The sequence below is a fragment of the Eurytemora carolleeae genome, unplaced genomic scaffold, assembly GCF_000591075.1.
Source record: "Eurytemora carolleeae unplaced genomic scaffold, Eaff_2.0 scaffold85, whole genome shotgun sequence".
Taxonomy (NCBI): domain Eukaryota; kingdom Metazoa; phylum Arthropoda; class Copepoda; order Calanoida; family Temoridae; genus Eurytemora; species Eurytemora carolleeae.
Genome location: NW_019396334.1, coordinates 256623 through 270953, shown reverse-complemented (window position 1 = coordinate 270953; position 14331 = coordinate 256623). Strand labels below are relative to the sequence as shown.

Genomic DNA, 14331 nt, shown 5'->3' with positions numbered 1-14331 from the left:
CTTACAGTCCCTTTAAATGCTATAATACTCTTACAGTCCCTTTAAATGCTATAATACTCTTACAGTCCCTTTAAATGCTATAATACTTTTACAGTCCCTTTAAATGCTATAATACTCTTACAGTCCCTTTAAATGCTATAATGCTCTTACAGTTCCTTTAAATGCTATAAAACTCTTACAGTCCCTTTAAATGCTATAATGCTCTTACAGTCCCTTTAAATGCTGTAATACTCTTACAGTCCCTTTAAATGCTATAATGCCAGTCTTAATACTCCATTGTATGAACCTTGAGCAATTTTTATACTTATGCATACACCCTGTAGTTTAACTGTAGACGACAAAATGGAATAGTGTAGTACACTAAATGAAAAGTGCAGTACACTAAATGGAAAAGTGCAGTACACTAAATGGAAAGTGCAGTACACTAAATGGAAAAGTGCAGTACACGAAATGGAAAAGTGCAGTACACTAAATGGAAAAGTGCAGTACACTAAATGGGAAAGTGTAATTTACTGAATGGAAAAGTGCAGTACGCTTAATGGAAAAGTTAGTACACTAAATGGAAAAGTGTAGTACACTAAATGGAAAGTGCAGTACACTAAATGGAAAAGTGTAGTACACTAAATGGAAAAGTGCAGTACACTAAATGGAAAAGTGCAGTACACTAAATGGAAAAGTGCAGTACACTAAATGGAAAAGTGCAGTACACTAAATGGAAAAGTGCAGTACTCTAAATGGAAAAGTGCAGTACACTAAATGGAAAAGTGTAGTACACTAAATGGAAAAGTGCAGTACACCAAATGGAACAGAGCAGTACACTAAATGAATGTTCCTGGAAAAGTTTCCACAAAAGAAAATAACAAGTTTGTAATCTGTTTTACAAACATGAGTTTTTGTTTTGGATTTTCATGTAATATATCCCTTAGTGTATTGTATCAATCTTTTCTGTAGGAGCAGAACTTAGCTTCATTACTGTGTAGACTTGAACTGTAAGTGACCCGCAAAGAGGTCTAAAAGCTATGAAAATAATGCGTCATTTATTTAGAAAAGTGTTGCGTAAGAGGATGTGCTCACTTTGAACTACTGTGAACATTTTATATGATAAAAGAGACCCCAACATTTTTTTAAGAAAGAAAAACAACAATAAACTCACTTTTTTATAATTTCTTCTTTTTTGTTTCACCATACGTCTTTGATATTTAAGCAATTGAGACCCATTACATTTTTTTATCTGGTTTGATCGTCAGCCTAAAATTTCGTATTTACCATAAAAATGGCATTTTGTGACGTCTTGCATGAAACATTTCAAAAACTCTTTCCTCCTTTATTGTTTCGCATCCTCAGATGTTGCCCTAAAGTAAATCATCTAATCTACCGTGTAGTGTTTCGTGGGGCCTGACCGTAAGCTCCTCTACTCTTGGCTCGATCCATCATGAATATCTAGAATCAAGTCTTCGAGTTTTATTCCACCAGGCTACACTGGGAACTTCATTTAATACTGAGCGCGGATAAAACGTCAGCAGTTACCTGGGCAACCCCGGTTACTCCAGCTAATATGTAATAAACAATGAAAGTTTATAACTATTTTAAAGCGTAAAAAAGCTAAGATTATGTATACTCTTTGTACACTACGTAGATCTGTTATCCGTTAACTGTAATCAAGCAAATGTTGTGAATTGTTGTGAATCAAATATACCACTCTAAATACAATTCTTTTTACTAGAAACAAATGTTATTGAATATTGTATCGTGAATTTTCTTTTTCATTTTTCTGGTAATCACATCAATCTGTTTCATTTTCTCCAATGTCTGGCCAGCGACAATATGGAGGTGCAATCTTTGAAGGGACTGGAAGACAACATTGTAAGAGAACCTCAAATGATGGCGTATGTCCAATTCACATACCAACCGTGATATAAAGGTTTCAAGCTCTTAAGCAAAAACGTTGAGAATTTTTCCAATTACTTCTTAAAACCCAAAGCTAAAAACAAGTGCTTTAAAGTTAAGGACAAACAGAAAAGCATACGTGAGTTAGAGCAGTAAAATCTAAGCCCAAGGCTTTGCGACACTTCAAAGTCGACCCTGTCTTAAAAATTGTTGAAAGTTTTTATAAGCATGCTGAATCTATGTGTACCGGTGCCATTTAAACCTAATTTGTATGAGCAAGAATTATGGATATCCTCTTTTTTTCTATTGAAAATTGATTGTCAGGGTAAGGATTGCAGAATTCCGATGTGAAAGGGTCGCTTATCGAATGATGTTAACAATTCCTTAATGGAAAATCCTAACATTCTCAAGCAGAAACTTTTAAGAAAAATATCAAAACGATGAAGACAAAATCTTGAAATTAATCATTTCAAGAAACTGTTGACGGGGATTAAAACGTTTTCTAGGTTTATCAGTTGGAGCTCCTTGACTCATAAGATATTCATATTAAATAAATTAAATAATGTTAAACAAAAAAAAGACTAAAGAAAAAAGAAAAAGCCCTAAAAATTCCTTGAGGCGTTTTAAAAATTCCATCTTAAGGTAGAACCTTTCCTAAATGAAATTAAATAAAATCTAAGGTCTAGGTTATCAGGGTGCAAAGATTTAATGACAATTTGGTCATCAAATCTTCTCTAATATGTGATTGTTAAAAACGTGAGAAAAATAATTAAACGTGAATCAGGAATTTGATAAAGAAACTTAATAAAACGTGCAAAAAGTTCTATTACGTTGTTAACATATAATTATATTACAATGTTCAATCAAATCTCATAACATTTGTGATAATATTAATAAATATTTCACCTTTTTAGACGCGAGGATTATTAGTCATTTCCGCCAATTTTCTTGCAAAATATTATGCAATTTTCTACTTTGCATTTAAGAATAAAACCAATCAATCATTTCTGATTTTTGCGCATTTAGCCATGAAATTGTATAATGCAAAATGATAGATTAGATTTTTTGTATTTTTAGTGAATTCTTTTGAAATCCCGTAGTTAAACGTAGGTTTGTCTATCCGCAGGGCTCAAACAGATTAGTGGGTGCCGTAGGCTAAAATTTAGGTATACTATCATCGACGTTAGTTATAGACATATTATTTCAAATTCTGCAAAAACGTTAATCACATTTTCCTAAACAAGAATGGTATTGTTTACAGGGTGTAGAAGAAAAATATCGAAATTAGAAAATACATGTTTTTGTGTTAATTGTTAATGTTCAATAAAGTAGTCATCTATGGTTGTCTGTCCGTCTGTTTGTAAAGAACCCATATCATTTTGGATTATCTCCAGCTTGAATGCCAAAATACTCACAGAAAACTCGAAAATCCTGTTTTTTCTGCAAGAAAATTTGTATATGAGCCCTATAGAATTTTTAAACTGAATCATTTTTTTTCTGATTAATCTTTAAATGTCAATTTAGAGCTATAAACGAGATCTAGATGCGGGACACCCTGAATGTCAGATCATAACTCATCAACCCTTGGACCGATTTGACTCAAATTTTGATTCTTGGACCAGTGGACTGTTCATAACTTGGTTTCAAGGCAAAGTTGATAAGACATGTAAGGATTTTTGCATTTATGGATATAGATGTATGAAGAATTGATCAACAACTATTTAAAGATGTATTGTAGCGTATTTACGAATGCTTTACGAATCTACAGGATACAATTTTTTCTGCAAAAATTATAAGTAAACCACCTTGGGAACCCAGCGCTTCCATGGTTACAAAAAGTACCTCCCGCCGTTTACCCGCACTTGAACAATTTTACCGGGAAACTAAATTTTCGGTTTTAAAGTCGACCCACTCATTTTATAATCTTAAAACAAATCTAAAAACATTGCCGATGGTCTCCCGAGTTCACCAATAAAAATATTAGGCAAATCGGTCTACGGGTTCCTGAGTTATGATCGTGCAAACAAACAGACAGACGCCCAAACAGAGATAACAACTTTATATATAAAAAACAACNCAATCCACCCATCTCAACCTTTTCCCCGCATTTACTATATCCCGGAGAAAGTTTTGGTATTGTACCCTGCTCCCCTGGGAGATCTCCCAGGGGATCCCAAGGAGGGAGCAGCCTCTGAACACAGATTATATAGATACAGGAACACAAATAAAACTCTACAATATAGGAAGACGACTTTTAGAATTCAAATTTATGAATCATTAGTAGAAGTGCCCTGCGTTGTCCGTGGAATTAAAAAAAATGTTCTAAAAAAATTTGACCCTCAGGGTACCCATGGGTTTCCTAAAAAAATTTTGCCAATTTGGAGAGGCCGTTTGGCCAGCTATGGCTAACACATAAATATACAAATATCAGCGAAGAGCTTTATTATAAAAATATTCCAATAAACATGAAATATAGGAATATGGTTGTTTACTAAGGCAGTTCAGTTTCACTAAACTGCTTGTAAAGTTATTTGCTTTATAACCACATATAAAGAATTAGGAGAATGGCGTCGTCATATTCTACCGTTTTATGGGTATCTCTGAATCTATTGGTAGCTAGTTAGTGGTCTGCATGCCATTTATGTAATTTAAAACACATTTTTTATTTCATTAAATGAATGTAACCAAAACTATCTAATTTTGAATAACTTTTATCATTTTTACAACGACGGCTATCCACCATTTTGGACCCTTTAAAATATAGTAATTACTGCCACTGGTAGTCACAATCACATTATTTACTGCCACTGGTAGTCACAATCACATTTATATACTGTCACTGAGTCACAATCACATTTATATACTGCCACTGGTAGTCACAATCACATTTATATACTGCTACTGGTAGTCACTATCACATTTATATACTGCTACTGGTAGTCACTATCACATTTATATACTGCAACTGGTAGTCACAATCACATTTATATACTGCTACTGGTAGTCACTATCACATTTTCTCCAATTTATCCCAGATTCAATGTTAATAATCGAAGACGACTTTTAATGTCGTCCCTAAATTCCAATGTTTAAAGGTACAACCTTTACAATTACAAAATTGGAAAATTTCTCTTGTTCAATCTCTGTTATCTGTGCTCCATGGTTCATCTTATATTTTATTCATTGCTTTGTTACACTTCACAGAATATTTATATTTATTTTAAAAACAATTATTGTTCTAATGGAATAATTTTCCACTCTTTTCTTTTTCACAATAATTCCTCGTTTTCTGAAATAAAGGCCCTTTCCATCTTTTCTTTGCAAAATTAGTAAATAAGTCATATAAAGACCACATTCAAGGAAGAACACTTAATTTAAACTTAAAATCGTAAAATTTAGAGTTTCAAGTCGTCTTTACAGTCTCATCCTTTGTAGGTAACCATGTATGTAATGGGAGGGGGGGGGGGATCTTAGATTTAGGGAATGAGAATAACACAAATCATGAAAATATATATTTTTTAAAAGAAGAATAAAATAATTCTAAATTTCTTTTAAAATGAATTAAAACTTTAAGAACAGAAATAATTAAGTTTTAAACATATCAAGTTAAAAGAGTTTAAGAGACCCCCCTGACTAGAAGAATGAGTGGAGAATAAGCCCTGCTGTCCAATATCCGACCTAGATTAATTTCTTACAGCACAGAAAAGAAAAAAGATTTTAAGAAACTCGAGGAATATAATGAGTTTATCCTTTAAAACAATTGGTTTCACTACAAATCTACTTGAAGGGACTGAAGTCGTAGTTTAAAGTAACTCTCCTTGCTCAAATGGCAATGTCCGATTCACAATGGTACCATATATACCTATATCTAATCAATAATGTAGAAGATTTAGTATTTTTTTTTTGTTTAAAAGTGTCTAATTCTAATATTTCCCCTTTATTTTTTCCTGCAGTAAAATTGCTCAAGTCATTTTTTAAGAGACACCACAATTTAAAATAATCAGTTTATGAAATTATAAACATTGATACCAGATTGATCAGACATTGCTGGGTACCGTTGTAAATCAGGAATTATCATCTTTGCTTGAAAAATACGCTTACAGTCCCTTAAGTTCCACAGATACAAAATTTTCTGTCAAATAATTATTTTTTTGCTTCCTAGCAGAACTAAGTAAGAAGTATATATCCTATTGATACCAATTACCAATTAGAAAAGAAAAGCAAGTTAATTGAGCAAAATGTTTTGCAGAGCGCAAAAAATAAAGGGGGTTTTATTATGGTATCAAAACAGCAAAATAAAGAAAAAATAATAATAATGATAATTCAAAGGCAAGCTATCAAGCTAAAAAAAGATCCCAAATTGGTAAAAATAAAATATAATAATATAAAATATTCATGAGTTCCTGCAACTCTAGTGTATGTTTGTTCTTATATTCATGAGTTCCTGCAACTATAGTGTCTGTTTGTTCTAATATTCATGAGTTCCTGCAACTATAGTGTCCGTGTTGGATTTAAGATTCTTTAGAATTTGTAAATGCATTACTATTCAACTAGTAATCTTTATTAAAACAACAAAGCCTGTAGGAACAAAGGAGATCTCTAATTAAATATTTTAGGAAGAAAATTCATTAATGAGAATGAACCAGGGACATCAAACAATAATCTTAACACAAATAATGGATTTTTGTTTGGTTTGTGAGGACAAACATTGGTTTTCTTCAATCGACATATATAACCCCCTTTTTCGTGTAAATTGAGTAACAAATAGGAATTAAAAACTCACAAGTTCAAATTGGTTGCTTTAAGAAAACTCTTGAATTTTAGCATTTTTATTAAATAAATAGATAGATAAGCGTAATTCAATTAGGTAGGAATATTGTTTAGCATATCATACTTTTGAATGGAATTCAGCAAAGTTAAATGAATCTGTGGTGCCAAGTCGTCTTCATTTGATTGATTGAGTGTTCTGTATTTTGGCGGGAAACTTCGCCCTGCGGCGCCAGTATTGTTGAGAAAGCTGTAGATTATATAGAAGAGGAATACTAGGAAGCCAAGAAGCGCTAGCATTGCGTAAGGATCGACAGTCGGACTAAAACAAAAAATTAAATATTATCGAAATATTTTCAGAAATTTACACTTTTGGAAATAATTTAAATACAGTTAGTTAGCCGAATGCTATTGTCCAAAAATCGGATACTAGGAAATTCCTGAAGATTTTCCAAAGCCAGAGAAGATTTTTTTTACAAATGATATTTGCTTTCTTTTCTTTTCATCCTAATATTTTCCCTAATCTATGAAAAATTTTCTCTGTCAATGAAATATCTTATATTTAAAATGTTTTTCGGGTATTTTTTACAATTCACTCGAGCATTTTCATTCAACAAAAGTACTGTTAGTGGAAACTTTTAAATGGACAGAAAGGTTTCCACAGAGGAAAAAGTTGAATTTATAGTTCTTAAAAAATAAAGGAAGTACTCTTCATGTGTAATGCTTATTTTTTTAGTTTCGTCGTAGCAATGTACATAGGGAGCACTGTATTTACATTGTCCCTTGACTATGAAAAATCTAAGAAAAAAAATTTCGTTTCTAAAAAATCTTCCAAAGCTAAAAATAAGGTAATGGCTCACTCTCGACCAGACTGTGGGTTATATAGCGTACCGTTGTGAATCAGACAAGTAAATCTTTGAATGGGGGTTACTTAAAATTCCTTGACAGTATCTCTATAGGTTACCTGATAACATATTCTGGTTGTAGGATATTATACCCTTGGCCATGGTAACTCGGCTCATACTATATTTATTCAATAATAACCATAAATTCTGATTACGCAAGGTATAGGCTTTTCCGAATACATTTAATTTCGAAAATGTGATCAGATTTATCTCGATATCCCCTTTTGAACACTTTTGATTTTCTTTCTTTTTGAATATCCCTACTGGGTTCCGACAATTGAGAGATCTCTCATTGATTGCGCGAAATTTCCTGGTTTCTGATTGGCTGATTGGTTTCTTTAACCGACACTCTAATTGATTGCCTCAAGCATTGATCTTGATATCAACAAAACAAGAGGTTCCAGCTCAGTCCCCGAATCAATCCCTCAAATCTAAAGAGATAAGAGAAAGGTAAGATTGCTGGTACGGCTTTGTGAATTTGTGGCCCCTGTAGTTTTGATTTTACGCACAAAAAGTATAAAAACAAATCAATTTAACTTTGTTTATAAAGCTTTTCGGAATAAGGCGTTATTATTGAAGACACGTCAGATTTGTATCTAAAATATTTTTTTTTAAATAGAAGTACGATCTCACTTTGGGTAAATCTTTAAAGTGTTTTAACATATCTCTGCACGTGTGCGTTAAATTTAGGAATCAAGAAAAAATCGAAATCATGAAAATTCCCCGTGCAGAAAAAAGTGCGTGCGGAGATCCTTGCAAAATTTCTTAGAAAACTCGCTCAATCTGCTTCCTTTTGTCTGGACTTTTCAAAAAGTGGTAAAATTTAACAACAGACGAAACAAAGATTTAGTTTTATGTAAAATGAAAGCTAGTCTAAATAAGCCAAGGGGTTGCGTTTTATAGAAAATTCAAGGGGTGGTTCTACGCACCCCCCCCCCTTCAGCAGGAATAAAATATTGTTCGGTATGAATCAATTCGATGCAACTCTAACAACGAGTCTGAAGAGAATATTAAAGTTTCCAGCAGACAACTTTGATCGAATGAGCAATTTAAACTTGAAGCAAAAATATTTTGCACACTTGGTTTTTAAAGTTTGAAAGTAAAGTTTAACCTGAACTCTTCAACATGTGTTGGAACTTGTTTTAAAGTTTGCAATAGTGTAAATGTAATTAAATAGTTGTATCGGCAAAAAAGGTTTTGAAATAAAAGGGGAGCAAGAAACAAGTGAACTTTTTCATCTTAAGAAAGGGTTGTATGTGAAAAATTTATATAAAAATTGACGCACTAAATATGTTTTAGTAAAAAAATATGTCAAATGTGAAAAACATAAAAGGTCAGTAATGCATGAAAATGTATGTATCAGTGTTGATATAAGAAATGAAACATAAACATCACCAAAATACAATAAATGTGTCCCACAAAAAAAGTAAAGCTTTCTTCTCATAAGAAATATATAAAGTTCGAAAACTTATATTTGCAAAAGATCTTTTATTATTTTAGCAAGTATGTATATAATGACCAATGAAAATCACTCTTGTTGTAATTTTAGATTTCTCTTATTTTTCCTATTGTTTCTGAAGCAAGAATCTTTTACCAAATCTTACATATATAAGTTTTGGTATAATTTTGACACAGTTCATATTCATATTTTTATTCAACTACAAAGCAAGAGATAATACAAATAATAAACCACAATTTACTATGTAGTTTGAACCCGCCTAACCAGGGTTGGTTGTTTTGATTGGCTGGCCCATTATAAGCGAATAAGAATTGTAAATAAACAGATGGATGTACACTGTACAGTGTACATTTTAAACAGAACAATGATGATAAATCATGAATAAGGTAATAAGTTTTATATCAATTTCTCGAGACTGGAACATCAGATAGAACTCTTATATGTTTCAATCAACTCCTGAAATGCTCAGGGTTCAGCCTATACCCCCCTCCCCTTCATTTTTCCTTTACAGTTCCTTTAAGATGTACCCTTGTGTATCGAAATACCATTCTCTTAAATGGTATTTTTTTATTATTGAATTCCTGAGGTTTCCACGGACGTTCATATTCTGGTTCTTCCCATTTCTCCTCCCATCTTCCTGACGGGCTCATAGAGGTATCATAGGGGTTCACTAGAAGGTTGTTAATCGTTTTAAAAAACCATCCTTTTTCGTTTCGTTTCTGATTTTTCAAAACTAACTGACATTCGTTTTTAGAGAAAAAGAGTGGTTGTTAGCAGTCCTAACCAAAGAGTCGTAATTAACGATCGTAAAAATTAAAAAACGACCTTTGCTAGCAAAACAACGAAAAAAAATGAAAACTTCTGTTTTTAATTTTGTAAAACGATCCTTTTCCAAAACTATCGTTTCAAAAAGATTTTTTCGTTTTTCAGAAAAGTGAAAACGATCCATTCCTAGATCCACATAATCAGTATCAGGCCCAATGGTGTTTAAATAGCCTTCCAAGTTGTTCCTAGAATTCTGGTATGATCGGGTCAAGGTTCTAGAAGGTTCTTTTTGTGCGTTGAAAGGTTTAGAATGTATGTTTGAAGAAGAAGGCTCCATATCCAAATATCTATTCTGATTTGGAGAAAGTCGGTGAACTCCATGTTTTGAGTTTTTGTAAAAGTTTCTGTTGATGGGACGATTTGATTGCACTTTACTGTTGAGACTTTGAGTAGAAAAGAAGTCCTCAAATCTACTAGGAGTATGTTGGTAGGAGGAGTCCCTAAATCTACTAGGAGTATGTTGGTAGGAGGAGTCCTCAAATCTACTAGGAGTATGCTGGAAGGAGGAGTCCCTAAATCTACTAGGAGTATGTTGGAAGGAGGAGTCCCTAAATCTACTAGGAGTATGCTGGTAGGAGGAGTCCTTCAAACCATGGAAAAAGTTCCATTTTTGAGAAGTATCAAAGTAAGCGTCCTTGGATGGTCCAAAACTGAAATCTGTTGGATTTAAATAATCAAAATGATCTTTTTCGTGTCTTGGAGTCTTTGGATCAGTCGCTTTGACGCCATGAAATCCAAAGGGGAAGTCTTTTGAATCGTATCCACTTCCAGTATTGGACGGATCCTTCAGATATGAAAATGATTCTTTAGATTCAGAAGATGAGATGTCATCTGAAAAGAAAGTTTACATCAAAACTTATTTCTTCTTACAAAACTTTACGCTACCAATGAAAGTGTTTTCTTGCAAAGTTTTAAATTGTGAATAGAATCAAATTGGAAAAGAAAATGTCAGCTTGATAAAATTATTTGTCTAGAACTATCAATAATGAGGTGGATCCCATACTCAGTAAAGTCGGTCAAACCAACCTTAGTTTAGATTTATCAGTTGACCTTTTATACCTAGGACTAGTGTTGTTAATCGGTTTAATTCGTTTGTTTAATACCTTTATAAAACTTTTAAAATTTCTAAATTGGTTTAAATTAAAATTTGCTTTTGTAAAACCGAGAAATATTTTTATCTGAAAACTATCATTAAAAAGTATTCGTTTTAAGTCTTTTAGATCGTTGTAAAATCATTTTTGAATCGTTTTTGCCTATATTTTTTGTCTGGGTCCAAATTTTGCATATTGTAAGAAGATCAAATATTGAGAATTAAACTTTAAATAATAATTGCTTTTATTACATTATGCTAAAGGTTGACCCTAAAATTATAGGCAAAAAAACAACCAAAAACGAACCAACCAAATGTACCTGGAACAGAGGTTTGGAAGTCAGACTGAGTTGACCAGCCTAGGAATGCATCAGAATAGTCTGTGACCTGGATCCATGGGTTCGTCATCGTATCTCGATTTTCAAAAATTAAGAATCCGCCTCCCCCTCCCCCACCCCTCCTCCTCTTTCTAATGGAAGATTTTACGTAAATAAGTAAAATGGCACTCATGTTTTCTTTTATTCAAACCAAAAAGTTAGTTTTATAAATTATATAAATGAAGAAATGAGACTAAATACAGAATTTTATCTTGAAAAGACTTCCTTGAATTTATAATGTTTGCTTGTTCTTATATTCATGAGTTCCTGCAACTATCGTGTCTGTTTGTTCTTAAATTCATGAGTTCCTGCAACTATAGTGTCTGTTTGTTCTAATATTCATGAGTTCCTGTAACTCAAGTGTATGTTTGTTCTTATATTCATGAGTTCCTGCAACTATAGTGTCTGTTTGTTCTAATATTCATGGGTTCCTGCANTCCCGGGATATAATTGGACCCATCTGTGTAAACTCTATACAATTACAAGGTGTGAGGTAAAAGTAATTTTATAATTAGTTTTCCTCGTAAACCATATGTTAAAACTTGACTCAGTAGACTTGGATACGTTCTACTTTTTTTATTTAGTTCTTTCATCGTTCGTAAACGACTCATTTCTGTGGTTTTTTTAATCGTTCAAAAACATTTATTTCGTTCGTTCTCAAAATTTTTGTTCTTTTTCCATTTATTTCGTTCGTTTTCTCACTGAACGATTGTTCAGTAAAATTCTTTGTTCAGTAAAATTTTTTTATTCAGTAGAACTGTTCGTTTAATAAAATAGTTCGTACAATAAAAAAATATCGTTTTTCAAAGTTCGTTAAAATGGTTTTAAATTTTTTTCGTTTGTTTTGGTTCATTACTTTTAAAAAACGATAATCTATTCGTTAGTCCATCGTTTGTTTTTTTCTGAACGACCTCCTTTTTAACGAAAAATTTTGTTCTTTCAAAAAGACTACGCCCATCTCTACTACTCACATATTCTACACTGTGAAAAGGAAAGAGAAAACAAATTTAGCAAAAAAAAATAACTAAAAATGTAATTTTTTCATTAAACTAAAACAAAGACGACCTTCAAATGTTCAGGTGACCATTCATTTATGGAAAAGCATATCCGATTCACAATGTTTATCCATGAAGCTTGATCAGAGCTGGGAACTTTTAAATGGTGGATAGCGGGAATGCTTGATCTCCTTTTTTTCTTAATCTTCAGATAAAATAATGCTTGTTCTCCTCATATTATTAATCTTCAGATTAATTAACCGATAGGGATTAAGGATATCCCATTAAAGTTCCCAGCTCTGATCAAGAATGAATGAGATATTAAAATTCTTTCGTAGGGGTTTTCATGACAGTGGTGTAATTTTTGTTAGAATAGTATCACGTAATGTTAGTTTATAAAAATATCTATTTATCAACTTCTTATATATATCTAATATTATAAAGGCTGTGAAATTCTTATTTTCTGTGGTTTTTTTAATTGTCCGGGGGGGGGGTGAGGGGGTAGGGTAAAGTAGGAGTTTTTCAACACCTGGCCTAGTTAATATACATATATAGAGTGTTTCAATAAACTTTACATTTGAAAATCAATCTAAAAGGGTCTGTTAGCGTAATCCATGCAAAGATATAGCAATGACCAATTCCTTCCCCATGGTATCCTTGAGTATACGCGACTGCAATTAACTTTCCTTGCATCATAACCTTGGCTGAATGTGACAGCCAAAACGTATGTCAAGAATTGCAGGAGGTTTAGCTTTGTACATAATATTCTTAGATATTAGATAGCTACCGAATTTCAAACACATCAACTGTCATGTTTTGTGGGACACCCTGTACCCCAGCTGGCTAGAAAGGCGAAACGGGAGGTTAGTAAATATAAGCAACATACCATTAGTAGATCATATGTTTTTTTTTACTGTAAAATGCTAAATTTTAGAAAAACTTAAGTAATTTTGAAATAATAATCTTGATCCTGATCTTGATCCTGATCTTGATCCTGACCTTGATCCTGATCTTGATCCTGATCTTGATCCTGATCTTGATCCTGATCTTGATCCTGATCTTGATCCTGATCTTGATCCTGATCTTGATCCTGATTCAATATAAATGATGTTCCTGAAAATTCTGTGTTTTGAGATGTTTTAGCACAGTAGCACGGTCCCTAAAAATGAAGACAAATGACAACTTTGGAGAATTAGATAAAATCTTTTCCAAATTCAATTTTTAAAAAAAATATAAAAATTTGCGAAATTCTTTAGAAAAGAGAGCAACATTTTTGAAATTTTTTATACTTATGTAATTGTGTGTAATTCCAGGTATCAACAAAAATTCAGAAAATGTTCTGAATTTTGACGAAATAAGATAATTGACAAGATTATTAAGTAATAATAGTTTCTAAAAACAAGATAACAATATTTAAGATTATCTTCGTTGCTTTTATCAAATACATAACTTCATATTTTATTTCAAAAGAAAAAAATATTAATAAAAGTTTATTAAAAATATTCAAAAAGATAGATTTGATTGTACAATTACTGTGAAATTAACTATCTTTGAATATATTTTCTACAAAAACGTTTTCTTGTCTTACTTAAAAATATTTTAGTTTAAAAATAATATGAGAATTCCGAGCTCAAAATTTTTGAATTAGTTAATGGTAAGCTCTAAAAAATTTTGAGTGACTTTTTGAACTTTAGGATGAATAAGTTTTTCTTAATAGCTATGGTCAATTTTTAAATTTTTTACAAACTCCTAATTGATTCAATTTTAAATTATAAAATAGTTTTTATTTTAGATACAATATTATATACAAACCTTTGTGTTGGATGTACATGATTCGGATTATAATCCTGTTCAAATTCAATCTTCAAAAAATATTTCAAAACATTAAAGAATAAATTTAAGTAGCAAATAAATTCGGCTTTTTTGTATTTTGTTGAAGGTTTCCTGATGTTGATTAATCGATTGCTCAGCTACGACTGGATCAGTAACGTAAATATATCCTTTTCATTTCAAACTTATTTTTGTT

At 31.9% G+C, this 14331-nt stretch overlaps 1 protein-coding gene across 1 annotated transcript; it reads right to left on the bottom strand.

Moving 5' to 3' along the window:
* Window positions 1–6700: 6700 nt before the first annotated feature.
* Window positions 6701–11363, bottom strand: LOC111701148 (uncharacterized). Its single transcript, XM_023472317.1, has 5 exons — window positions 11254–11363; window positions 9970–10674; window positions 9600–9688; window positions 7619–7677; window positions 6701–6976 (listed from the first exon to the last, which is right to left on the bottom strand). Exons 1-5 carry the CDS (start codon window positions 11339–11341, stop codon window positions 6751–6753), a joined length of 1167 nt encoding a protein of 388 aa, XP_023328085.1. The 5' UTR covers window positions 11342–11363; the 3' UTR covers window positions 6701–6750.
* Window positions 11364–14331: the final 2968 nt, after the last annotated feature.

What these genes read in the sequence shown, in the direction of transcription:
- LOC111701148 (XM_023472317.1), bottom strand. Translation starts at nt 11,341, where the DNA reads ATGACGAACCCATGGATCCAGGTCACAGACTATTCTGATGCATTCCTA. An exon ending in CTTCCAAACCTCTGTTCCAG is followed by an intron (nt 10,675 to 11,253) that starts GTACATTTGGTT and finishes CTTTCTTTTCAG; the next exon opens with ATGACATCTCATCTTCTGAA. An exon ending in TACTGATTATGTGGATCTAG is followed by an intron (nt 9,689 to 9,969) that starts GAATGGATCGTT and finishes ACAACCTTCTAG; the next exon opens with TGAACCCCTATGATACCTCT.